General features: G+C 43.7%; 2 protein-coding genes and 1 long non-coding RNA gene across 5 annotated transcripts in view; 1 reads left to right on the top strand and 2 right to left on the bottom strand.

Moving 5' to 3' along the window:
* gba1 (glucosylceramidase beta 1) overlaps nt 1–9,483 on the top strand; it is a 31,463-nt gene extending 21,980 nt beyond the window's left edge. For both annotated transcript variants that reach the window (XM_079503259.1, XM_079503260.1), the window contains exons 9-13: nt 736–960; nt 4,250–4,413; nt 7,034–7,150; nt 7,461–8,781; nt 9,376–9,483. In XM_079503259.1, coding sequence (XP_079359385.1) covers nt 736–960; nt 4,250–4,413; nt 7,034–7,150; nt 7,461–7,566 — 612 coding nt within the window. In that variant the 3' untranslated portion in view covers nt 7,567–8,781; nt 9,376–9,483. The remainder of the gene's footprint in view (nt 1–735; nt 961–4,249; nt 4,414–7,033; nt 7,151–7,460; nt 8,782–9,375) is intronic.
* Nucleotides 9,484–16,741: 7,258 nt separating this feature from the next.
* On the bottom strand, nt 16,742–22,757 carry LOC306924395 (protein NLRC3-like; the record flags this gene model as incomplete). Its single annotated transcript, XM_079502889.1, has 5 exons — nt 16,742–16,901; nt 16,981–17,154; nt 18,238–18,411; nt 19,218–21,000; nt 22,745–22,757. The coding sequence occupies 5 exons, from the start codon at nt 22,755–22,757 to the stop codon at nt 16,742–16,744; spliced, it is 2,304 nt and encodes a 767-aa protein (XP_079359015.1).
* A 324-nt stretch (nt 22,758–23,081) lies between these two features.
* On the bottom strand, nt 23,082–25,843 carry LOC306924245. 2 transcript variants are annotated; one of them, XR_013790143.1, is made up of 3 exons: nt 25,699–25,843; nt 24,218–24,331; nt 23,082–23,189 (listed from the first exon to the last, which is right to left on the bottom strand). It is a non-coding gene; the product is annotated as an uncharacterized lncRNA (long non-coding RNA). The 2 variants fall into 2 exon arrangements; XR_013790144.1 differs by lacking the exon at nt 25,699–25,843 and adding an exon at nt 25,240–25,281.
* Nucleotides 25,844–26,983: the final 1,140 nt, after the last annotated feature.

A 26,983-nucleotide genomic window follows, 5' to 3' on the forward strand; every position in this document is an offset into this window, starting at 1 on the left:
CTCGTAGCAGGTCTGCTATTTTAGGAAAATCGTACAAAAAACCCCCACATATTTTCAGGTGGGGGTCTGCACTCTGCAGCCAAATACAGACAATTCTGGGGCTCCTTGACATGAAAAGGTTGAGAACCACTGACATAGAAACATGAGGTTTATCAGAAAACTGTCATGATTTTAAAATTTCAACGTCAGGCCTAAATGGGTTAATGCCCTACGCCAGTATATGTCCACACTCACTCCAGAGGGGCCACAGTGCATATTACTGGCATAGCAAAAATAGCCGATCTACAAGCTCAAAACGCGTCGCAATGCGACGCGTTTTGAGCTTGTAGATCGGCTATTTTTTGCTATATTTGAATTGAAAACCTGAATAATTGTTTGCTATTTTTTAACTGGAATCCTGAAAAGTAACCCTTTTATTGAATTTCAAATGCATTCAGTTATAGTTATGTTAACTTTATGAACTGATAACACAACTACATTGGACACAATGGCACGCTACGAGCTTGTAGGTCTGCTATTTTTGAAAAATCGAAGAACCACTGACATAGAAACGTAGCTTTTTCAGAAAACTGGATGTAGAAGACATTTTTAGAATCTGATCTCAGGTCAAAATGGGTTAAAAATGAGTGGAATGCGCCTTTAAGTGAAGGTGGCCCCCCCCCCCGGGCCGCCAGTTGCCCACCCCTGCCCTACTGTATGAAATTATCTCTCTCTCTCTCTCTCTCTCTCCACCAGGTCCTGAGTGACGTGGAGGCGGGCCGCTACATCCACGGCGTGGCGGTCCACTGGTACCTGGATGGCGTGGTGCCAGCGGAGCTCAGCCTGGCCACCACCCACCGCCTCTACCCAGAGTACTACCTGTTTGGGACGGAGGCGTGCGCCGGCTGGCTGCCCGGAGACCGAGGGGTGAAGCTGGGCAGCTGGGAGAGAGCGGAGCAGTACGCCCACGACATCCTAACGGTATACCGTATCCACATTTTTTATATGGCCCTTAAGTCTTTGCATTTGTGTGTGTGTAAGTTCCTCTTTCTCTTGCTGTGTTGCCAGTTTTGCAAGAGAGTCTATGAAAACAAGCACAAATTAAAATAGCTGATCTACAAGCTCACAGTGACACATTGTGAGGTTGTACATCCGTTATTTAAAAACACATTGAGAATAAATGGAAATATTTTTGAATATTTTTTTAAAAAAAGGCACAAAATATGTTCAGATGGATGTCCGTGGACAATTACATAGTATTCATCTGGGTTTCCTTGATGTGAAGAAATGTGGAAGCAAGCCCAAATAAGCAACTACTATACACTTTAGAATCAAGCCCTAAAAAACATCAACCAGCAACTACCAATAATTTATTTGCAAGTGACTTTACAGAAAAAACAAGTCAAATGTAGCCCCAGTACGTTGGCGGGGAAAAACGTGGATACAGTACAGTGTACAAGATTGTCCCATGTCCCATGCCCGACAAGATTGTCCCATGCCCGATGTTCCTAGAAGCCTGATGTTCCTAGAAGCTTTGTCATTGGTCGAAAAAAAAAACCCCGGTCGCAATGACTAACCAATCAGGACATAGACAGGCAAATCAACCAATGACAAAGCTTCTAGGAAAATCTTTGAATGCAGATGTGTCACAGACTAAAGTTTTTTGGGAGCGTTCTACCCATTGCTGGCTGTCTGAATGTGTTGCACACGTGCTCGTTACGTGCACACGCCCCTCTTCAACAGACCTGGAGGAGACCTGTGTTGATCCAGACCCTCTTCAACAGACCTGGAGGAGACCTGTGTTGATCCAGACCCTCTTCAACAGACCTGGAGGAGACCTGTTGTTGATCCAGACCCTCTTCAACAGACCTGGAGGAGACCTGTGTTGATCCAGACCCTCTTCAACAGACCTGGAGGAGACCTGTGTTGATCCAGGCCCTCTTCAACAGACCTGGAGGAGACCTGTGTTGATCCAGACCCTCTTCAACAGACCTGGAGGAGACCTGTGTTGATCCAGACCCTCTTCAACAGACCTGGAGGAGACCTGTTGTTGATCCAGACCCTCTTCAACAGACCTGGAGGAGACCTGTGTTGATCCAGACCCTCTTCAACAGACCTGGAGGAGACCTGTGTTGATCCAGACCCTCTTCAACAGACCTGGAGGAGACCTGTGTTGATCCAGACCCTCTTCAACAGACCTGGAGGAGACCTGTGTTGATCCAGACCCTCTTCAACAGACCTGGAGGAGACCTGTGTTGATCCAGACCCTCTTCAACAGACCTGGAGGAGACCTGTTGTTGATCCAGACCCTCTTCAACAGACCTGGAGGAGACCTGTGTTGATCCAGACCCTCTTCAACAGACCTGGAGGAGACCTGTGTTGATCCAGACCCTCTTCAACAGACCTGGAGGAGACCTGTGTTGATCCAGACCCTCTTCAACAGACCTGGAGGAGACCTGTGTTGATCCAGACCCTCTTCAACAGACCTGGAGGAGACCTGTGTTGATCCAGACCCTCTTCAACAGACCTGGAGGAGACCTGTGTTGATCCAGACCCTCTTCAACAGACCTGGAGGAGACCTGTGTTGATCCAGGCCCTCTTCAACAGACCTGGAGGAGACCTGTGTTGATCCAGACCCTCTTCAACAGACCTGGAGGAGACCTGTTGTTGATCCAGACCCTCTTCAACAGACCTGGAGGAGACCTGTGTTGATCCAGACCCTCTTCAACAGACCTGGAGGAGACCTGTGTTGATCCAGACCCTCTTCAACAGACCTGGAGGAGACCTGTGTTGATCCAGACCCTCTTCAACAGACCTGGAGGAGACCTGTGTTGATCCAGACCCTCTTCAACAGACCTGGAGGAGACCTGTGTTGATCCAGACCCTCTTCAACAGACCTGGAGGAGACCTGTGTTGATCCAGACCCTCTTCAACAGACCTGGAGGAGACCTGTGTTGATCCAGGCCCTCTTCAACAGACCTGGAGGAGACCTGTGTTGATCCAGACCCTCTTCAACAGACCTGGAGGAGACCTGTTGTTGATCCAGACCCTCTTCAACAGACCTGGAGGAGACCTGTGTTGATCCAGACCCTCTTCAACAGACCTGGAGGAGACCTGTGTTGATCCAGACCCTCTTCAACAGACCTGGAGGAGACCTGTGTTGATCCAGACCCTCTTCAACAGACCTGGAGGAGACCTGTGTTGATCCAGGCAACAACGCCTGCGTTCCTCGCTTCACGTTTGCAAGGCCCTTTAAGGTATATTTATTGCATTGTGCAGCACGGACAGACAGACAAAACCCGGACGCGTTTTGGCATCAAGCCTCCCTCAGCGTGTAATATATATATACACGCTGATACTAGGGCATTAAGCAACTAGTCGACTAGTTTACTAGTCGACTAGTAAATCCACTAGTCGACCTTGCTGGTACTAGTCGACTAGTTGATAAGAAAAAAAAAGTTCATTTTTTTTATTTTTATTTTTTTTCCCGATTTTGTAGGGCTCAATATCAGGTAGATTATAGTTATAGTCACCAATGTACACAGTTTTTAAATGTACAAATATTTATTTCCAAAAAAGAAAGAAAAAAAAGAAAAACGTTTTTTTTTTTTTTTTTTTTTTTTAACATAAAAGGTGGTTTAACAACTAGTCGACTAGTCGACTAGTAAACTAGGCAACTAGTCAACTAGTAAAAATGAATAGCCAGCACTTCGGAGTGCTGGCTATCTCTCTATTACAGTGATTCTTCGTGAGCCGTGCACCCGGTAAATCTTGCATTTTCTCTCTTCTTCTATCCACAAGTCCACTCAGCTTATCTAGGAGCATTTAACCCATTTAGACCTGACGCCGATTCTACAAATGTCTTCTAAATCATGACAGTTTTATGAAAAACCCTATGTTTCGATTGTCAGTGGTTCTCAAACATTTTCATGTCAAGGACCCCCGAGATTATATGTAATTGGCTGCTGACCCCCATCTGAAAATATGTTGTCGCCCACCCCCCCCCCCCCCCCCCCCTGTTCACTCTGAAGGAATATATATTCAAAGCTTTGCACCACATTTTCACGATTTTTCAAAAATAGCAGACCTACTGTACAAGCTCGTAGCGCGGCACTCAATGCCGCGCTACGAACTTGTAGATCTGCTATTTTTCAACAGCTAAAGCATAACATAATGCTTTAAAAACACCAGAAGGGGTTCCCTCCCCAAAATGGGTTTTAAATGTGATTTTCCTTTCTGTAAACCGCGGTCGGTCGTCCCTTCCTTCCAGGACCTGAACCACTACGTGGTGGGCTGGACGGACTGGAACCTGGCCCTGGACCAGGGAGGGGGTCCCAACTGGGTGCACAACTTTGTGGACAGTCCCGTCATCGTGGACGCCACGAGAGACGTCTTCTACAAGCAGCCCACCTTCTACAGCATGGCACACTTCAGGTACACAAAGCAGCCAGTGTTGTTTTCGTCGACTAAAGCTAAGACGAAAAATGTTCGTCGACTACCTTTTTTTTCACTGGCGAAAACTAAGTGGTAACTAAATGAAAACTAAGCTATGATGACTAAAGCTAAGACTAAATACTGACAATTTCATCAACAAATAAAAACTAGACTCAAATGTTAGGAAGAGACTAGTGGACAAGAGTATAAGACACACATTTTACACTTGGTTTGTGAACTTGTAGATCTGCTATTTTCAGCAAGTGTGAAATATGTCATTACGACGGCCCCACCTTGTACCGCATGGCACACTTCAGGTATACAAGCAGACAGTGTTGTTTTTGGCAGCAATTGTTTTATTTTAGTTTTAGTCATAGTCTCTTGAATCGTTTTCATTTATTTTTTGTCGCATTTTAGTCACCCGGAATGTTTTAGTGCTAGTCTAGTTTTAGTCGACTAAATGTCATAAGATTTTAGTCGACTAAATCTACAGTTGATTTAGTCGACTGAAATGTATATTGGCGGGCCTTGATGCCGTCATAATGACTGTTTTTACACGCGTTGTGAGCTTGTAGATCGGCTATTTTCAGCATGCAACTAAGTGTAAAATGACTTATACTGGATCTCTTGTCCACTAGTCCCTTCCTAACATTTCAGTCTAGTTTTTATTTGTTGACGAAATCGTCAGTATATTTAGTCTTAGTTTTAGTCATCATAGCTTAGTTTTCATTTAGTTTCCATTTAGTCTTCGTCAGTGAAAAAAGGTAGTCGGCGAACATTTTTCGTCTTAGTTTTAGTCGACGAAAACAACACTGACAAGCAGCCCCACCTTCTACAGCATGGCACACTTCAGGTATACAGCACTGCTCTAAAGCAGTGGTTCTCAAACTGTTTTCATGTCAAGGACCCCCAAATTGATCCTCATTAGCCAATATATGCCAAGGACCCCCATCACGGCTCTAGCAGTGATTTTCAACCATTTTCATTTCAAGGGCCCCCGTGGTTTGACCTGAATTTGGCTACGGTCCACCATTTAATGGCATTTGTATCTCTGGGACCCCCGATTTATATTGTAAAATCAAAGTTAATTTAACTCTGAGAGTGTACATTTATTTGGAAGATCCCTGGTTCCAGGGAAGACCTCATTCCTCGTTTTCGTAACAGTTTAATGGCCCCAGACGGAGGTCTCCGTCTTGTTAATTAGTACGGTCTGATGCCCTAGACGGAGATTGATTAATAGGACGGAGATTATTGATATCAAAACCGATCTTCATCGCTCCACAGGCTGGGAGCACCGCTCCACAGGCTGGGAGCGCCTGTTGCGCAACACTCGATGTTGCGCAACAGTGGGACGTCATGTTTAGCCGACGAGACCGAAAATCTTAAAACGTTAATAACTCTTGATCTAAATCATCCCGTCCAATTCTAAGCAAAGATCCTGTGTTAAGACGGCCCACCGTGGTCCATGCAGTCGCTAGTCGCGGTAGAATTAATCATACCTCCCGTGGTTGTCGATCGCCTCTAGAGTGTTTTGGCTACATTTAGCTGCTACCATCCACATCCGGGATAACATCCGGTCCGTCGGTAAAGGTGCTCCGCTGCTATAAATCGCTGGGCGCTATGATTTAATGGATTAAATAACCCTGGGCAATCAAGGTGTTTTAATATGGCAGGGTGACAAAAAAACGAACGTAGGCACCAAACAAACAAACTGCAGCGTTGGCATTGAGTGTCTGCCGTCTGCATCTAGTGTTTGCTTCCACGTGCGCGGGCGCCATAGAGTATATACAAGGATAGAGACTGAACTGGCGCGAAGCTCCGCCCCCCCAGCTATTCATGTCAGTGGAAGTTGCTCAGTGGCGTTTTGAAGCACCCGGAAGACTGACGGAAGTCCCTCCTCCGGACCTCAAATTTGAGGTCCGGGGTGACGTTGGAGTGATGGTCCTACGTCACGACACAATGTTAAAGCCCAGCTGCACGGGGTTTCCCGGTCATGAATACACGGGTCCGCCTGTAGTCCCTCCTCCTACCACTAGGGCCCAGAGCTTCAACGTTGAATAGCCTCACTGGCCCCTTGGCGGGCGCCCACTGAAGAACAACAGAAGACAGGGGGTCTGCTCTATGGCAGCACAATATCAGTGTTGTTTTCGTCGACTAAAACTGTGACGAAAAATGTTTGTCGACTACCTTTTTCCACTGATGAAAACTAAATAGAAACTAAATGAAAACTGATCTATGGTGACTACAATTAAGACTAAATATATTGACAATTTCGTCAACAAATAAAAACTAGACTAAAATGTCATTTTACAATTAGTTGCATGCTGAAAATAACTGATCTACAAGCTCACGTGTTGTGGGCTTGTAGATCAGTTATTTTCAGCAAGTGTAAAAACAGTCATTACGACGCCATCAAGGCCCGCCAAAATACATTTTGTTCGACTAAATCAATCAACTGTAGATTTAGTCGACTAAAATCTTATGATATTTAGTCGACTAAAACTAGACACTAAAACATTCCGGGTGACTAAAATGTGACTAAAATAAAAATGTGCTGCCAAAAAACAACGCTGCACAACATGATGAACGGTGCGTGACACAGACATACATTTCTTTCCAGTAAGTTCCTGTGGGAGGGGTCCCGGCGAGTGGGCGTGTCCATGAGTCAGGAAACATCCTTGGAAGTCTCCGCCTTCGTCAGACCGGATGACTCGGTGGTGCTGATCATACTCAACAGGTAGTGTGTGTGTGTGTGTGCGTGCGTGTGTGCGTGCGTGTGTCCGTGAGTGCGTTTGTGTGTCCGTGTGTGCGTTTGTGTGTCATTTCAAGTCAATGAGAGCCGGAAGGACAAGCCTATAAGTAAATTATACTGTAATATTACTGTATTCAATCAATGTGTGTGTGTGTGTGTGTGTGTGTGTGTGTGTGTGTGTGTGTGTGTGTGTGTGTGTGTGTGTGTGTGTGTGTGTGTGTGTGTGTGTGTGTGTGTGTGTGTGTGTGTGTGTGTGTGTGTGTGTGTGTGTGTGTGTGTGCGCGCGCGCGCGCAGGTCATCGTCAGAGGTGCAGTTTGAGGTGTGGGATCCCGCTGTGGGCTACATCCCCTCCACAGCCCCCCCCCACTCCCTGATCACACTGGCATGGAACACACGCTGACACGCACACACGCACACACACACACACGCTGACACACCTATTTCAGCAGGACTTCGATCTGAAGGGACCACATCTGAAGGGGAAACTATGACATCACTGTGTGATGTCATCAGTGTGTGACGATTCATCGATTCATTCATTCATTCATTCATTCGAGTTCAGTTGTAACCAAGCAGCCCACAATGTTTCACTACTCCGTGACACTCTAGTCAGCCTTCAAAGATGAGGAACAATGCATTGAATTTGACTTTCCACTTCCCGATTGGTTAGTCATTTGCCGGCAGAAAACGTTGGACCAATGGCTAAGCTTCTATAGGAGAATCTTTGAATGCAGACTGCGGCCCCTAGAGGTTAGCCTGGCCCCAGCCCTGAATCGCTAGCCACGCCCATTAAGAAAATATGTTCTGGCGATTCAGGTCTGGTGACTCTCCCCACGACCGCGTCAGTCTCGGTCGAAAATCTGTTCACAGCAGCTGATTGGCCATCAGCCCCCTCACTCGACAGCGTCAAGACAACAAACATGGCTGCCCCCCATTGCTGTGACTGAGTGACTCACGACCGTATCAATCTGGCTATTGAATCGACATACGATAAACAGTTTCTTTACAGAAACGACATCCGACATATTTTACCGCTTTTGTTTACATGCTAGTTGCGCTCGTTGGCTGTGTTTGTTCGGTTAGCAACCGGGTTAGCCTCATGATTGACAACAACGTCATCTGCTTTCCTACTATTCTGATTGGTTGGTATGAACCAATCGCCGAAGACTGCCGCTTTGACAACGCCCATCCCATAAACTGCTGCCGTGGGGAGGGCTTTCAGTCTGAATAATGAGTGTCAGGCTACCTAGAGGTGTCACAGAGACTACATTTTTTAGGGAGTGTTTAACCCATATTGTTGGCTCTCTGAATACAAAAAATATATTTTTTAACTCTTAAAAATGTGATATATTATTACTTCTAGCTACTTTCAGACCTGAGGCCTCTACAAATGCCTTCTAAATCCCCAGTTTTCACTTACAAGATTTTAAAAACATGTTCAAAAACAGCGGATTCGATCGTGCCGCGCTGTGAGCTTGTAGATCTGCTGTTTTTGAATAGCCAACGCCAAAAAAGAAATCTAAAATGACAACAGATGCTTTCCCAGATTGAATGGGTTAAAACAAGAATGTGCTGCTCGTTAAAGTGACCTCATCAACACGTCGTTAAAGGGATAGTTCAGATTTTTTGAACTTAAGTTGTATGAAATACTTGCCATTAATATAGTGGTTGCAACTGTATTAATTGATTGCCCGAGTCCTGTGGTGGGAGTTCTGCTCTGGTTTTGGTGAAATATCAAGTAGTTCCGGTCATTTTGTGGGGGGCACTGGGGGCCACGCAGTAAAAGTAAATTAATCCACAAAACTAACGTCATTTGTATTGTTGACATATTTCTAAAATATTAGTGCAACTTCCGTTCTTTTATTACCCCTCTATCACACAGAACTATGTTTTTTGTGTCCATATCACTACGCCCAAAAAATAGTTCCATGTGATAGAGGGGTCAAAGTTGAACGAAAGTCGCGCTAATATTTTAGAAATAGGTCAACAATACAAATTACGTTCGTTTTGTGGATTAATTTACTTTTACTGCGTGGCCCCAGTGCCCCCCACAAAATGACCGGAACTACTTAATATTGACCAAAACCAGAGCAGAACTCCCACCATGGGACTCGGGCAATCAATTAATACAGTTGCAACCACTATATTAATGGCAAGTATTTCATACAACTTAAGTTCAAAAAATCTGAACTATCCCTTTAATTTAAAGACATGTGAATCTTGTAAACTAATGATACAAATAATAATAATAATGTACAGAATGATTTGTAAATGGTTTGCTTTTTTTTGTCGAATAAAACACAATGGTGCACTGTGATCGCTCCTTCATTGCTATAGTCCTTGAATACTTAATAGTTTGCAGGAAAAAAAGCACAGATCACTACAGTTCAATAGAACCCAATGCTCTACCAAAGTCAACATCATTTAGACCCGAGGACGATACTACAAATGTCTTCTAAATCCTGACATCCATCCATCTTCAACCGATTATCCGTAGTCGGGTCGCAGGGGCTACAGCTCCAACCAGAGAGCTCCAGACTTCCCTCTCCAGAGCAACATTAGTGACTTCCTCCTGGGGGATCCTGAGACGTTCCAAGGCCAGTGAGTCGATGTGTTTCCTCCAACTGCGCGTTGGTCTGCCCCTGGGGTCTCCTCCCAGTGTGACGTGCCTCGAGGACCTCCCTAGGGAGACGCCTGAGAGGCATCCTAACCAGATGGCCGAACCACCTAAGCTGGCTCCTTTCCAGGCGAAGAAGCAGCGACTCTACTCCGAGTCTCTCTCGCGTGACTGAACTTCTCTCTAAGGGAGATGCCAGCCACCCGTCGAAGAAAACTCATTTCGGCCGCTTGTTGTTCTCAAACAATTTCATGTCAAGGACTCCCAAAAATACATGTATTTGGCCGCCGACCCCAATCTGAAAATGTAGTTCCAGGGACCTCCCAGAAGCAAAGCTTTGAGTTAAAAACGTTCGCTCTGAAAGAATATATATAAAATAGCAGATCTACAAGCTCGTAGCGCGGCACTCTGTGCCGTGCTATGAGCTTGTAGATCTGCTATTTTGTCAATAGCTAAAGTATAACATAATGCTTAAAACACCAAAAGGGGTTCCCGTCCAGAACGGGTCAAGACCTACAGTACGCTCTCCTACAGCTGAACAGAAACGGATGGCTTTCTTCCCCGTATCGTTCCTAACTATGGAACACCCTACCAACAGCTGTTGAGGAAGGAGAATCCCTAGCCTCCTTCAAAACCACTCTCAAATAGCACATACGTGCAGCTCTCTCTCTCGTACATGTTTTCCCTTATTTTCTAACCGTGTATATGATGTCTTTTTTTTTTTTTTGCCATAGTAGTGTATTATATAATTGTATGTCTTTACATGTTCTTTCTGATGAATTGAAAATGGAGGACCCTTATGTAAACACTTAGTGTCTTCTCCATAGTTATTCTATACTGTATGCCGTTGTCTCATGGGATGCTACTTGTGGGGGGGTCTGAGTGGGTCGAAATCATGATATAACTTTATGCTGTGATAATAACATGGCAGCAGTATAGCCTACTGTACTATGACACTAGTTTAATGTGATAACATATAGCAGCAGTATAGCCAAAGCAAAGTTCTTTGTTTACCCAGGGTGAATGGACTAAGCTTGACGAACTTGTTTACAGCCAGACCCTGCTCATAAAACATTTCATGGTAGGGGTTCAATGCCTTGCTCAAGGGCACTTCAGTGGTGGTAATTTTAACGTGCCGGTCCGGGGATACGAACTGGCGACCTTCCGATAACAAGACCGCTCCGCAAACCGTTCGGCCACCGCTGCCCAGCCTACTGCTGCTATGGGCGTTTAAGTTAAACTAGAAAGTGTGGTTGCTGCAGTCGCTTATATAGGCCCCTCCCACTAATATTGCCAGCCAATTACAATGTCGCGTCACCCCTGTGATCATGCGTAAGTAATTCGGAGGGGATTTATCCCCCAAAAATCATGTTTTTGCGACAAACGGTTAAATTTTTCGCATTTGCGGTGCCCCCTATGGATGAAAATGGAATTGCTTTTGGCTCTGGGTTGAGTAACCCACCCGTGACAAGTGATTCAAATTTGGGATGGATTGGACATTCCGTTCCTGATTTGTGGCATTTTTTGTAAAATAGGCCCCTCCTGCTAACTTCGGACGACGATTACGGCCGAACAATACGCACGAACGATACGCATCAAAATTCCGCCGTTCGAGTTTTCATCGGAAAGGTCCAGAGATCATGTGTACAGATTTTTGTGAGATTTGGACAAAATCTGTAGGAGGAAAAGCAAAAAGTGTGTTTTGGAGAAAATTCAAAATGGCGGAAAATCTATCATGACGGAAATGGGCGTGGCCTATATTGGGAGATGCGTCATGACCCAAGGAATCCGGTTCAAGAGTTATAAGCCACAACGTAAAGTGGGCTGTTATAGCGCCACCATGAGGCCGACCGATAACATTATAAGTTAATTAATTTTAGTAATTATTATGAACATACCCTCCAAGTTTTGTAACTATAGTGCTTACAGTCTCCGAGGAAAAAAATACTTGAATGTGATTTTTCGCATTTTCCATTCAATTACAATAGTCTGGTTGCAACCACACTAATTATTGTAACTTTGGCACAATGTAAACAACAGCATTGGTTACATTTTATTAAAGATATGAGTAAATATACATGAAAGGTTCAACATTTAAAAGTGAAATTACATTTTATAAAACAGATACAATACAATGATTTTCAAAAGCCTTCATTGGAGTAAATGTTAATTTAGTCCATTATGAATAAAACTACAATGTTTAAATGCTCTAATCATTCATTATGAATAAAACTACAATATTCATGTATAAATGAATTGAGTGGAGTTACATTTACTTTGACTCGGTTATGGCATTGTGAGCTTGTAGATCTGCATTTCACACTACAAACAGTGGAAAAGAGAAGGGAACCCGCACACTATGCTCCAAAAGATAAATGTATTGACGACGTTTCGAGCCAAGGCTCTTCATCTGGTCAAACTCAAGATGTCAGTGATCCACCCACTTAAATAGACACCCACGGGTCACGTTACTAGTCAGTGGGTGGAACCAACACAACATGGTCATTAGATCAATTAATGAAATATCATTAAATACAGTGTTACACATTTCTCAAATCCACAACAGTGGAATGAGCAAAAGGACATCATGATTATTATAGAATCTAAGACAGTGATTCACATAATCAGGTATTATTACTTAGGTAACAATTCAAATATATACAGCATACAATAAAGAAATTATAAAAAATGGCTGATGGGGAAGTCCTCTTCATTCCCTGGCTTTGGGGACAATGAGCTCTATTAAGCAGGTCAAATCATATTACTAAACCCATGCAGTAATACAGAATTTGGCCTCGCTCTGCGCCCTTTCGTATTATGGAAGCTGTGTTGAACGCACACACATATGGCATACCACGTTCCTGAATATTTTAGCATCGCATAACGATTCCACCTTGGTCTGACCACCTCTTAAATGCAAAAAGCATTGTTTGACAGCGGCTCTGTGCCTGCTCTGGAGTGTTGCCATGTCTGTTTATTATGGGCTTATTTTCTGTAAAGTTGCTTGTAAATATTGGTAGTTGTGGTTGCTTTTCTTGTTTCTAAAGTGCTTATTTGGGCGTTTCTCCTAATGTTGTTTAAACCAGTGATCCTCACACAGCGACATTCCCATGTCAAGGACCCCCAGATGAATGCATTTGCCCAACTAAGGACGGCTAATCCAAAAATATTTTGGGCCAGTGACCCCCATGACAGATTTGTGTTTCAATAAAATGTTTCAAAAATATTCCACAATTGTCACTTTTTTCCAAGATTCCTTTTGAAAATAGCATAACAATGAGCAAGAAAATATTTAAAAAGAAGGAAGAACTTTATATTTGTGGACAATCAAAATATGTTGGAAATGTGAATGTGGTGTCATTAAAATTAATCTTGATATGGCAGACTCACTATCTAGAAAATAAAAACATGGCACTTCATTTAAAATAGGTTGCAGACCCCTGTTATATGCGCTTCTTTTGGGATTATTTTTATAGACCTATTTACTTGTTTCTATGAGACATGACAACAGCGGTCTCTGATGTCTCAGAGCTCTTTGGTAAAACGTTGAGATTGGAAAGGGTAATATTTCGCTCATTTCTCAACCTTTTTGAAAAATTAAAACATCTCCATAATCCTTACTTTTACATTTACTTTGACTCGGTTATGGCATTGTGAGCTTGTAGATCTGCATTTCACACTACAAACAGTGGGACATGAGTTGAAGTGCCGGTGGCATTTCAACTCATTCCTTCGTCGTGACTCGAATGAAATAAAATACAATAAACGTTATTTTACTGGTGTTTTTCAATAGAAACAAATAAAGAGGGTGTGTGCAACAGTGCATGGCATTGCGTGCAGCAATATCTGTCCTGAGTGTCGGGATGTAGTGGTATGGTCTCACATAAAACTGTTGAGATTTAGGATGTCCATAATTCTCTCGTTTCTCAACCGTTTTTTAAAATGTAAAAATCTCCATATTCCTTAGGAATCTTTCATTCGCTGTTTGGTACATGGTTCTATTGTTATCGAATTAAACAATATCAAACAAACTTGTATGTTCGGGGGTTAGACGATTCTGGGAACATTACGCATGGATTGCCAATTTGCCAGCCATATGCTGCGTATCTACTCGCAGTTCCATTCCGATCTGAAAGGTATAGGTAGGTGCCATTTCAAAGGCTTAGTTATTCATTTATGAATCAAATGAACTAGAATAAAGATTTTTACAGCTGTTTTTCATGCTTAGAACAGAAACAAATGAAGTGATGTGCGTATATCTCCCTCCCTTGTATAATAATGGCTGCGCCGCTGTAATGACTTTCCAATTAACACTGCAAGTTACTTAACAAAATAGAGACATAGGCCTACAAGCTATGCACAGCATGGCTGTGACAGCTTGTGGATCTGTTCTTTTGAGGCATAAAGGTGACAGCATGCAGTGCAATAGGAATAATTAACCCAAATGTGAAAGTCATGTCATGTCTATGGTGCCCATGCCTGCAAAAATGTAATACCACTCAACTGGTAAAGAGAATAGTACGTATGTAGTACGTATGTTGATTGGGTACGCCTTAAACACTCCCATGACTAATTCAAGGCCGTTTTGCGCACGCCACGGGGTGTCGAAAGCGCTTCTTACCGTGCCTATAATTACAATATGACATTGACCCATGCCTCCACCTCTTAAAACTGTAATATTATATGTAATATGATTTGACCTGCTTAATAGAGCCCATTGTATTTAAAGTGTAAATCCAAAAGGATTCACGTTGTAGCAATAATCTATTCAGATCCCCTCCTCGCCTGGGACATTTTACATGTTCAATCCCCTGATATCTAAGAGTGGCCACAGTGTGTTTAGCGGACAGAAAGTGCATTGCAACCAACGGGGCTTTTAGGATCTTATTTACGGATGCTGCTTCTATGCTCGGACATGCGTGTCTTTAACACCCTGTTGGTCTTGCCAACATATCCTAGACCACATGGGCATTTGAGCAAGTATATCACATTTTTGGTTGTGCGGCCTGGCCAATCAGCAGCAGCTAGAAGCTAGAAGCTGCTGCTAGAAGCTGCTAGAAGCTGCTGCTGATTGGCCAGGCCGTTTTGTGGCCGGGCATCAAGTCTGCCTGAGAGTTCCCAGATGGGAGCAGGAGGGGGGAACCCAGTGTACTCTCTGCTGCCCCATCTGGCGGAGTCAGGTTATGTTATAGTGCCCTTGATGTCAAAGTTTTTACCCGTGAGTGGGTGCGTAAAAGTGTAGCGGATTGACCTCATGCCTCCTTCTATGCATGAGGAGTCCAAGCTGCTTCTTTTCACCTGACAGGGGAAGTTTCCCCGGCTGGACGGACGTAGCGCGTGGAAGGAACACGTTTTTCCGACCAGTTCCTTTTCCCTCCATCAGGCACCCCGGCTGACCAGGGGGAGGCAGTATAGAGACCAGGATTACTGCATGTTTTTTTGTGAGGGTACCTACTCTAGGGGACACGGGGAGAACGTGTGGGGGTACCTACCCTAGGGGACACGGGGAGAACATGTGAGGGTACCTACCCTAGGGGACACGGGGAGAACGTGTGGGGGTACCTACCCTGGGGGACAAGGGGAGAACATGTGAGGGTACCTACCCTAGGGGACACGGGGAGAACATGTGAGGGTACCTACCCTAGGGGACACGGGGGGAGCATGTGAGGGTGCCTACCCTAGGGGACACGGGGAGAGCATGTGAGGGTGCCTACCCTAGGGGACACGGGAGAACATGTGAGGGTAGCTACCCTAGGGGACACGGGGAGAACATGTGAGGCTGCCTACCCTAGGGGACACGGGGAGAACATGTGAGGGTGTCTACCCTAGGGGACACAGGGAGAACATGTGAGGGTGCCTACCCTAGGGGACACGGGGAGAACATGTGAGGGTGCCTACCCTAGGGGACACGGGGAGAACATGTGAGGGTGCCTACCCTAGCGGACACGGGGAGAACATGTGAGGGTACCTACCCTAGGGGACACGGGGAGAACATGTGAGGGTAGCTACCCTAGGGGACACGGGGAGAACATGTGAGGGTACCTACCCTAGGGGACACGGGGAGAGCATGTGAGGGTACCTACCCTAGGGGACACGGGGAGAACATGTGTGGGTACCTACCATATAGGGACACGGGGAGAACATGTGAGGGTGCCTACCCTAGGGGACACGGGGAGAACATGATGACGCAGAGGAGGGACACGCCCCCAGCGGGAATCGAACCCAGGACCTTCTAGCTGTGAGGCGACAGCACTACCGACTGTTCCACCGTGCCCCCCCCTTTGGTGTTATATACTTGAAAATGTGGTGCAAATCTTTGAATATATTTTCTTTCAGAGCGAACGTTTTTAACTAAAATCTTTGCTTCTGGGGGGGGCCCCTGGAACAACATATTTCCAGATGGGGGTCGGCGGCCAAATACATATATTTTTGGGGGTCCTTGACATGAAAATGTTTGAGAACCACTGACACATAGATACATGAGGTTTTTCAAGAAAACTGTCAGGATTTAGAAGACATTTGTAGAATCGTCCTCAGGTCTAAATGGGTTAAGATGTATCTCTCAAATTTGGATAAGATTGGCTTCCATAGTTTGCAGGAGTATATATCTTGTTTTGAACAAATTGCCTCAAATCATGAAAGCAGCGTCCGATAGCCTGTGAAACATTGCTGGCCCACAATAAGCTACCCGTCCTGGCAGAGGAGCACATGTTTTTAGTTTAAACAGTCTCTCTGTGTGTTAAATTATAGATTATGATGTAATTTATAAGAACACTGATACTTCTATCTGGACTTTATGGGTCCGCCTGGCCAGTTAAACATTCTACACTGCACTGACCAACATGGACACAGTCCTATAGTCTACTGACCAACATGGACACAGTCCTATAGTCTACTGACCAACATGGACACAGTCCTATAGTCTACTGACCAACATGGACACAGTCCTATAGTCGACTCACTTGACAGTCTCCAGAGCAGCAGACAGCTTCTTCAGACCAGAGTCTCCTAAGTGGCTGAAGTTCAAGTCCAGCTGTTTCAGCTGGGAGGAGGGTTTGGAGGTCACAGCTGAAGCCAGAGAAGAACAGCCTTCCTCTGTGACTCCACAGCCTGACAACCTGCAGAGAAATACACATTTAACAAAGTGCTGTTGATGTTCAAGTAGAGATCCACACAGAGAGAACACACATTCTTTACCTCAGGATTTGCAGTCTACACTGTGGACTCTTCAGTACAGCAGAGAGCTGGAGCAGTTGTGATTCCTGCAGGCCGATGAAACTGAGGTCCAATTCTCTCAGATGGAGAAGATTAGAGCTGAGAGCTGAGAGCAGCAATTCAAGTCCTGTCTGTGTGATGGTACAGCCAGCAAGTCTGTAATTACACATGAAATATCTGGACTGAATATCAGAGGTTTGGAGTAAAGACCCCAAGAGATGGAAAGAGAAGGCAGGAATAATGTGAAGTAAATCATCATAATATTATTCTTCCAACAGGAAGCTAACTGACAGGAAACAGGAAGCTAACTGACAGGAAAGCTAACTGTACCGTAGCATTGATAATGATAATCCCCTAGCAGCCATGATGGATCACATATTGTAGTTACTGTACCGTAGCATTGATAATGATAATCCCCTAGCAGCCATGATGGATCACTTATTGTAGTTACTGTACCGTAGCATTGATAAATAATGATAATCCCCTAGCAACCATGATGGATCACTTATTGTAGTTACTGTACCGTAGCATTGATAAATAATGATAATCCCCTAGCAACCATGATGGATCACTTATTGTAGGCTAGTTACTGTACCGTAGCATTGATAAATAATGATAATCCCCTAGCAACCATGATGGATCACTTATTGTAGTTACTGTACCGTAGCATTGATAATGATAATCCCCTAGCAGCCATGATGGATCACATATTGTAGTTACTGTACCGTAGCATTGATAAATAATGATAATCCCCTAGCAACCATGATGGATCACTTATTGTATAGTTACTGTACCGTAGCATTGATAATTATAATTCCCTAGCAGCCATGATGGATCACATATTGTAGTTACTGTACCGTAGCATTGATAATGATAATCCCCTATGATGGATCACATATTGTAGTTACTGTACCGTAGCATTGATAATTATAATTCCCTAGCAGCCATGATGGATCACTTATTGTAGTTACTGTACCGTAGCATTGATAATGATAATCCCCTATGATGGATCACTTATTGTAGTTACTGTACCGTAGCATTGATAATTATAATTCCCTAGCAGACATGATGGATCACATATTGTAGTTACTGTACCGTAGCATTGTTGTGATGAGTGCAAACTAGACAACACAAACTCTGATCATATTATTATTCTAATCAGTGTTGGGATACCATGATGTCAACTTTATAATCAAACAATACATAATAAAACAGAACTAATCTAAATAATAATCTGACCTCAGTATCTCCAGTTGACAGTTTGGACTCTTCAATGCAGCAGTGAGCAGGTCCATGGATGGATCCGTTATGGGATTATAACTGATGTCCAATTCTCTCAGATGTGAAGGATTAGAGCTGAGAGCTGAAGCCACAACCTCATATAATGGCTCTGTGAGTTGATGGCCAACAAGTCTGTAAATGTAGATTATGTAAAATCAGTGATTAGGGACACAGATTAGAATTAGATCAAGTTAATGTTAATGAAAAAGTGTAATTTAAATGTACAAAATCCACAAATCTCACAAAAAATAGGTATGGTTGGTGTTTATCCTGTCTATGGTTCATCCACACTAGTGAGAGCGCTAAGGGGACTAAATTAAAGTGTCTATGGTTCTTCCACACTAGTGAGAGAGCTAATTGGGGACCAAATTAAAGTGTCTATGGTTCTTCCACACTAGTGAGAGAGCTAATTGGGGACCAAATTAAAGTGTCTATGGTTCTTCCACACTAGTGAGAGAGCTAATTGGGGACCAAATTAAAGTGTCTATGGTTCTTCCACACTATAGTGAGAGTGCTAACTGCTAAGGGGACTAAATTAAAGTGTGGCTAAAGTACTTTGGTCCAGTTGGTGTACCTATGGTCATTTAGACTCTATTTTACCTGGCTTTAATAGAGCTATATGCACTATAGACAAGACATGTAACGGTATGCAGTATTACGGTATTATCACGGTATTGATACCGTAACATTTCCGATCTCACAGTATTACCTTAATTTAAATATGCATATATTATGCACAGCTAAGCGCAGCACCACTCGCACAAGCCCCTGAGCTAATAAAACATTATCCGACTGAATTAGAGATAGCTATCTGAACATTACTTCTTTGACTTAAGCAGCAGTCAATAAAGTAATTCATCATCATTTCTACTGATAGTGTTGGGTGTGATGGTAGATTGGTTGATTCTAATGGGTTCTCTATTCACATGACTACTAACCGAGCCTTTCTGCTGTTCCTCACAGCTGGGATTATTCTGGATGGCCCCCATCCTGGTGGTGTGTTGTATTGGTGCAGGTCAAACTCCTCCAGAACCTCCCCCGACGTCAGCAGCATGAAGCCCAGAGCTGAACACTGGATCTCAGACAGTTCTGTCTTTGATCTGTCCGCTGACTTCAGGTACTGTTGGATCTCCTGATGTACTGAGTGGTCGTTCATCTCCATCAGACAGTGGAAGATGTTGATGAATCTGTCAGGAGAGAGAGAAGCATCCGTATTTTTCATCTCCTTCAGGTTGTTGATGACTCTCTGGATCTGCTCTGGACTGTTCTCTGTCTGACCCAGCAGGCCTCCTAGACTCTGGTTGGACTGCAGTGAGAGGCCATGAAGGAAGCGGACAAAGAGGTCCAGGTGGCCATTCTTACTCTTCACGGCTTTTTCCATGACTCTCTTCAGGAAGTCCTCCAAGGAACCGACATCAACTCCCACGAATGTCTTCAGGACCTTCATGTTCTTCTGTGTGAAACAGTGGAACAGGTAGACTGCAGCCAGGAACTCCTGGATGCTCAGATGAACAAAGCTGTAGACCGTTTTCTGGAACAGCACACCCTCTCTCTTGAAGATCTCTGTGCACACTCCCGAGTACAGCGCGGCAGCGTTCACATCAAGACCACACTCTTCCAGGTCTTCTTGGTAGAACATGACGCTGCCTTTCTCCAGATGTTCAAACGCCACCTTGCACAGCTTCAGAAGAACATCCCCGTCAGTCTCCTTATCATACTTTGTCTTCATCCTCTTTATCTGGAGCGAGATGAAGTGTCTGTACATCCCAGTCAGGTTCTTGGGCAGCTGTCCTGTCTCGTCTGTCTTCACCAGGTCCTCCACAACGGTAGCGGTCATCCAACAGAAGACTGGGATGTGACACATGATGTGGATGCTCTTTGATGTCTTCACGTGTGAGATGATGGTGCTGGCCAGCTCTGCATCATCACTGAACATCTTCCTGAACAACTCCTCCTTCTGGGGGTCTGTGAACCCTCGTACTTCTGTCACCATGTCAACGCATGCGGGAGGGATCTGATTGGCTGCTGCAGGTCTGGTGGTTATCCAGAGTAGAGCCGAGGGGAGCAGATTCCCCTTGATGAGGTTCGTCAGCAGCACGCCCACCGATGATGTCACCGTGACATCAGAGACGACGTCGTTGTTGTCGAAGACGTCAGAATCAACGTCAATGTTCTGGAATTTCAGCGGAAACCTGCTTTCATCGAGACCATCGAAGATGAAGCCAACTTTCCAGGCAGCGAGCTGCTCTGCTGTGACCTTCTTTAACGTTGGATGGAAAACATGGATCAGTGAGAGAAGACTGTGCTGCTCATCTCGGACCAAGTTCAGCTCCCGGAATGAGAAGGGAACCAGGAGAATGATGTCTTGGTTCTCCAAACCTCTTGCCCAGTCCAGAGCGAACTTACGCACAGAGAATGTCTTTCCGATGCCAGCGATGCCCTTGGTCAGAACTCTGCTGCTGGGTTTGTCTCTGCCAGGGAGGAGGGTCTTGAAGACGGCACGACACTTGATTAGGACGTCATGGAGGGTCTTCATGTTGGAGGTGGTCTCAAGCTGCCACACCTCATGTTGCTGATTAACCCCTTCACTCCCTCCCGCTGATAGGTGGAGGTCTGTGTAGATGCTGGAGATGCTGGAGGGCACTTCAGTGACGTATGTCACACCATCAAGACTGTCCAAAGTGACCTTATAAACCTTTAAATCCTCCTGCAGACTGACATCTGATATGAGAAGACAATTAATACATGTTAAACATTCTGCTTCATTTACAACTATACATTGAACATATCATTAAAACTATGTATTAAATATCCTCCAAATCTATACTCCGGAAGAATAATAATAAAGTGAGACAATAACTATAGTGTGGTTGCCCTTTGGTCAAGCACACTAATTATTGTAATTATTGAGGGGCGCTAGCCCCTTCTATATACAGGTTTAATGTTTGTTTTTAGTTTAATGTTTGTTTTAAAAACGCCATTGACAATGAAGGGAAAATTTACGTCATCTTGTCCCTAACACAAACATTAAATTCCATTAACAATAAAGATATTTTAATGTTTGTTTTGTCACCGTTTGTTTTACATCATTATTACATCACCTAATCATAGCAACATGAGTTAGAATTTAATATATTAGCGCCCCTCACTTCACACGGGTGTGATTTTTAATGAAAAGGTTACTTTATTAAACAGCAATCATTATGTTATACAAGTAGAAGAGAACACAACATCTTGGGTTTCGACTGTAGATCACATGGTTATAGAGATCATGTGTACCGATTTGCGTGAAATTTAGATACAATCTGTAGGAGTAACATAAAAAATGTTTTTGCAAGTACAAGTGTACGGCAACCTTGGTGTCAGACAGAAAGATGCCCTTAACGGGGTTATAAATGACTCAGCTGCCTGAGTCATTTATATGATGAGCAGGTGGTAAAAAAAGCATCAGAGCTGACAGCTCTCACCCCCTATACCGGGAATATGAATTCCCGCCACCCGGCCAATGGTTAAAGACCCCTGTTACTAAAACCAACAGGTACAAATTCTCATATATAGGCTACCTACCTCCATCCGGCCAATGGTTAAAGACCCTGTTACTAAACCAACCTGTACAAATTCTCATTTATACCGACCTCCATCCGGCCAATGGTTAAAGTTCCTGTTACTAAAACCAACAGGTACAACTTATCATTTATACCTACCTCCATCCGGCCAATGGTTAAAGACCCTGTTACTAAAACCAACCTGTACAAATTCTCATTTATACCTACCTCCATCCGGGCAATGGTTAAAGTTCCTGTTACTAAAACCAACAGGTATACAACTTATCATTTATAGGCTACCTACCTCCATCCGGCCAATGGTTAAAGACCCTGTTACTAAAACCAACCTGTACAAATTCTCATTTATACCTACCTCCATCCGGGCAATGGTTAAAGACCCTGTTACTAAAACCAACAGGTACAACTTATCATTTATACCTACCTCCATCCGGGCCATCAACAAGGGAAGCAGGAGGAGGTAGATGTAGTACACTCGGTGCACTTTAGCTCTAGTTGGACTTTATATTTAATGTAACATTATGTATACGTATGTCTGTTGTTGTTATGTATGTTCTACTGTTTGTAATGTCTTTAAGAGCTTTTATTATCTGTGTGCCCAGCTTGGGACATATGAATAAACTTGACCTTGACCTTGACCATGAGGCTGATTTGAACATTTCAAGTGGCATTTCTTCCTCTGCCTAGTGGGAATGTCTGTGCAAAATTGCATGTAATTCACACGCTGTGTTCAAAAACGGAGCACTCCTGCAAACTTTGGAAGACAATATTAGCCAATCAGGATGGAGTATGAACAATCTGAAAGTCCCATTTGGTTTAGTAACTATAGAGACAGGCCCTCATTTATCAACGGTTTGTAAACTCCGCCTTAAATTCCAGCGTGGGTTTTGGCGTCCCCTCACGTCGGCACGGCATTTATCAAGTGATCGCAAACAGCTGATCCTTGCTTAATTTCGGTCGTTGCGTTGATAAATGTGACGGCTGAAATCTATCTGGCACGCCCTAGAGAATCAAGCCTGTGCATCAATCAAGTGTGTTTGGATTCCATGAAACCAACGGTGGCAGAGATTAGCCGGTCACAGACGGACTGCTGGACGGACGGACGGACGGACGGACGGACAGGGTGCAAAACATGAACTCAGCCATTCCGCCTGGTGGAGACAACCATAATATGGTTGTCACATGTATATATTATATACATGTATTGTGTAATTGTGTTATAGAAGCACATACTGTGAGTCAGGAGGTCCAGGTTCATTACTGAAGTCAGGAGGTCTATATTTAGACGTGTCACTCTTCACAGACAGAAGGCTGGGAGTTGGAGACTCTGCTCTTTGGTGGAGACTTCTGGAATCACAACAAGATTATATAATTATCGTAATTATGAATGAAAAGGTTACTTTATTAAATATTCTTAATCATTATGTCTCGTTATACAAGTAGAAGAGAACACAACATCTTGGGTTTCGACTAGATCACATGGTTATAGAGATCATGTGTATCGATTTGCGTGAAATTTAGATACAATCTGTAGGAGTAACATATATATTTTTATAAGTCAGCCTCCTGGTGGCGCTATAAAAGGCAGATGTGAAAGACGCTTTGAAAAGATTTTTCCTTGACCTCTAGGGAGTGTGTATACAGTGTGTAAACGTTGTACACAGATCGGTGCAGTTATAGGTAAAAACACCAATCGGCCAGTTATAGCGCCACTATGAGGCTGATTTGAACATTTCAAGTGGCATTTCTTCCTCTGCCTAGTGGGAATGTCTGAGCAAAATTGTATGTAAATCGCACACTGTGTTCATGATTTGATAGCTGGGGGCACACTTGTAAAGATTTGGCTTTTGGTGACTAGTTTTTGAATGTTGGTGTGGTGTTAGGTATGGGTATAATGTTTTCGAAAAGCTGTGCAAACTTAGTGGGAGCGCCCCCTAGTGGTCTGTTTGCACAGACTAAAATATTAGACACTTAGGTATGGTTGAAAACCAAAATAATTGATAAAAGAGATTTTACAATGGATTCTGTTACTATTGGGTGTGCTAAATAACATACAAAAATGTTATGACGATGATGACGGTGGCTAAAATGAGCTAAAATGCCTATAAACTGGGATTTAATATGTAAAAAATCACAACAATTATGCACTAGGTAACTACTTTTTGAATTTTGGCATAGGGTTTTCGAAAACCATCGCAAAAATTCAAGTCACCAAAAGCCAAATCTTGGTGATTTCTTACGAGTTCACTATGAGGCATTTTGTTCGGACGGACGGACGGACAGGGTACAAAACATGAACTCAGCCATTCCGCCTGGTGGAGACAACCATGTATTGTGTTATAGTGTTGTATATATTTATAGAAGCATTCACATACTGTGAGTCAGGAGGTCCAGGTTCATTACTGAAGTCAGGAGGTCTATATTTAGACGTGTCACTCTTCACAGACAGAAGGCTGGGAGTTGGAGACTCTGCTCTGTGGTCAACACTTCTGGAATCACAACAAGATTATACAATTATCATAATTATGAATGAAAAGGTCACTTATTAAACATTGTTAATTATTATGTCTCGTTCTACAAGTAGAGAGAACACAACATCTTGGGTTTCAGCTACTGCACACTGCAGCAACAAGACAATATGTGAACAATAGAAACTAAAAAGTGTTAAAACTATAAAATTATGATAACAGTTAAATAGACACTGATGTATATTTGATAAACGGATCTGTGCAGTTTGCAGTGGTGTCGACAGCGTCAAGGAATCCAGACCGGAGAGTTTTCTTTGTCTTAATGTTGTATCAAAGTTTTATTGATAAAGAGGCACTCAGCAATACAAGGCAGTTTCGGGGACAATGGCCCACGCAATTGGAGTCACCGCCCGCGCAAATTCAAATCAGCTGGTACGAGTGAGCACAGAGTATTTCTCCTGTGTGCCAGGGTTTATAAGTATGTTTAGACCCGCCTCTCTGATCCTGCACACAGAACCCTTCCTCTGGGCTCAGCCAATGTAAACAGCTGAGACAGAGGAAGTTCCGGTGGGGATGACGGGTTCAACCAGACTTACTTGTCAACCCACACAAAAGAGATTACATTTTACTGAATTCTTAATCTTAATCCAAGACAAAACTTTAGTAATTAAGAAATAAGGTACATGTTAACTGAGTCTTGCTTTAAGACTAATTCAAAATAGGATACACATCTACAAAGAAAATGAAAGTAACTATGCAATGTCTGTATTCAAATATCATTATGATTCAAACCTTAATACAAACTAAATATGGAACTAAATGACAGAAAATAAAAGACTAGTTAATGTATTTATAATGAAACTGAAACATGCCCGTCTGAAAGTACCTTAATACGTGTCATAGTTTATTGTACAGGAGGATTAACATACTTAGTGTGTGGAGGTCCAGGTTCATTAGTGAAGTCAGGAGGATTAGCATACTTAGTGTGTGGAGGTCCAGGTTCATTAGTGAAGTCAGGAGGATTAACATACTTAGTGTGTGGAGGTCCTGGTTCATTAGTGAAGTCAGGAGGATTAACATACTTAGTGTGTGGAGGTCCTGGTTCATTAGTGAAGTCAGGAGGATTAGCATACTTAGTGTGTGGAGGTCCTGGTTCATTAGTGAAGTCAGGAGGATTAGCATACTTAGTGTGTGGAGGTCCTGGTTCATTAGTGAAGTCAGGAGGATTAGCATACTTAGTGTGTGGAGGTCCTGGTTCATTAGTGAAGTCAGGAGAATTAACATACTTAGTGTGTGGAGGTCCAGGTGCATTAGTGAAGTCAGGAGGATTAGCATACTTAGTGTGTGGAGGTCCAGGTTCATTAGTGAAGTCAGGAGGATTAGCATACTTAGTGTGTGGAGGTCCTGGTTCATTAGTGAAGTCAGGAGGATGTTGTAAAGACCGCTCACTCTTCACAGACAGAAGGCTGGGAGTTGGACACTCTGCTCTGTGGATGTGATGTTTGTCAGCTCCATCCTCCTCTCTCTCCACAGAATCACTCATCTTTAGTCTCTATGACAGCTGTCAATCAAACACATCATCTTTAGTCTCTATGACACCTGTCAATCAAACACATCATCTTTAGTCTCTATGACACCTGTCAGGGTTACAGCCAATGACATAGATCAGAAAACAGGAAATACTTTATGTGCAGCGCGCACACGCACGCACGCACGCACGCACACACGCACACACGCACACACGCATGCACACAGTGGGACTATAAACGTGTGATAGTTTTCAACCTGATGTGTCAATCATTAACATTCCGTCTGGTTTCAAAATGGAGTCTGTTCTCACCGACTGTAATCTGAGTATATATGACCTTTAACCCCTCACTGACCTCATTAATCAGCACTTCTCTACTGACTGCAAGTACAAAGTACATTTAAGGTGGTTGGACAGACACTGGGCGCGTTTTTAGGAAAACCGACGGAAAAACGGCACTAAAAATCAGAAAAACAGCCAGTGTGCTTTACTCTGAATTACTGTACTGACACCCTTACAGGTCTGTAACTCTGAGAGTGTTCAAATGGAACCAAATGGACCCTTACAGGTCTGTAACTCTGAGAGTGTAACACATGGAACCAAATGGACCCTTACAGGTCTGTAACTCTGAGAGTGTAACACATGGAACCAAATGGACCCTTACAGGTCTGTAACTCTGAGAGTGTTCAAATAGAACCAAATGGACCCTTACAGGTCTGTAACTCTGAGAGTGTTCAAATAGAACCAAATGGCCCCTTACCGTGCCTTACGGGTCTGTAACTCTGAGAGTGTAACACATGGAACCAAATGGACCCTTACAGGTCTGTAACTCTGAGAGTGTTCAAAGGGAACCAAATGGACCCTTACAGGTCTGTAACTCTGAGAGTGTAACACATGGAACCAAATGGACCCTTACAGGTCTGTAACTCTGAGAGTGTTCAAATGGAACCAAATGGACCCTTACCGTGCCTTACGGGTCTGTAACTCTGAGAGTGTAACACATGGAACCAAATGGACCCTTACAGGTCTGTAACTCTGAGAGTGTTCAAAGGGAACCAAATGGACCCTTACAGGTCTGTAACTCTGAGAGTGTAACACATGGAACCAAATGGACCCTTACGGGTCTGTAACTCTGAGAGTGTAAC

The sequence above is a fragment of the Electrona antarctica genome (genome assembly GCF_951216825.1).
Source record: "Electrona antarctica genome assembly, chromosome: 6".
NCBI classification, from domain to species: domain Eukaryota; kingdom Metazoa; phylum Chordata; class Actinopteri; order Myctophiformes; family Myctophidae; genus Electrona; species Electrona antarctica.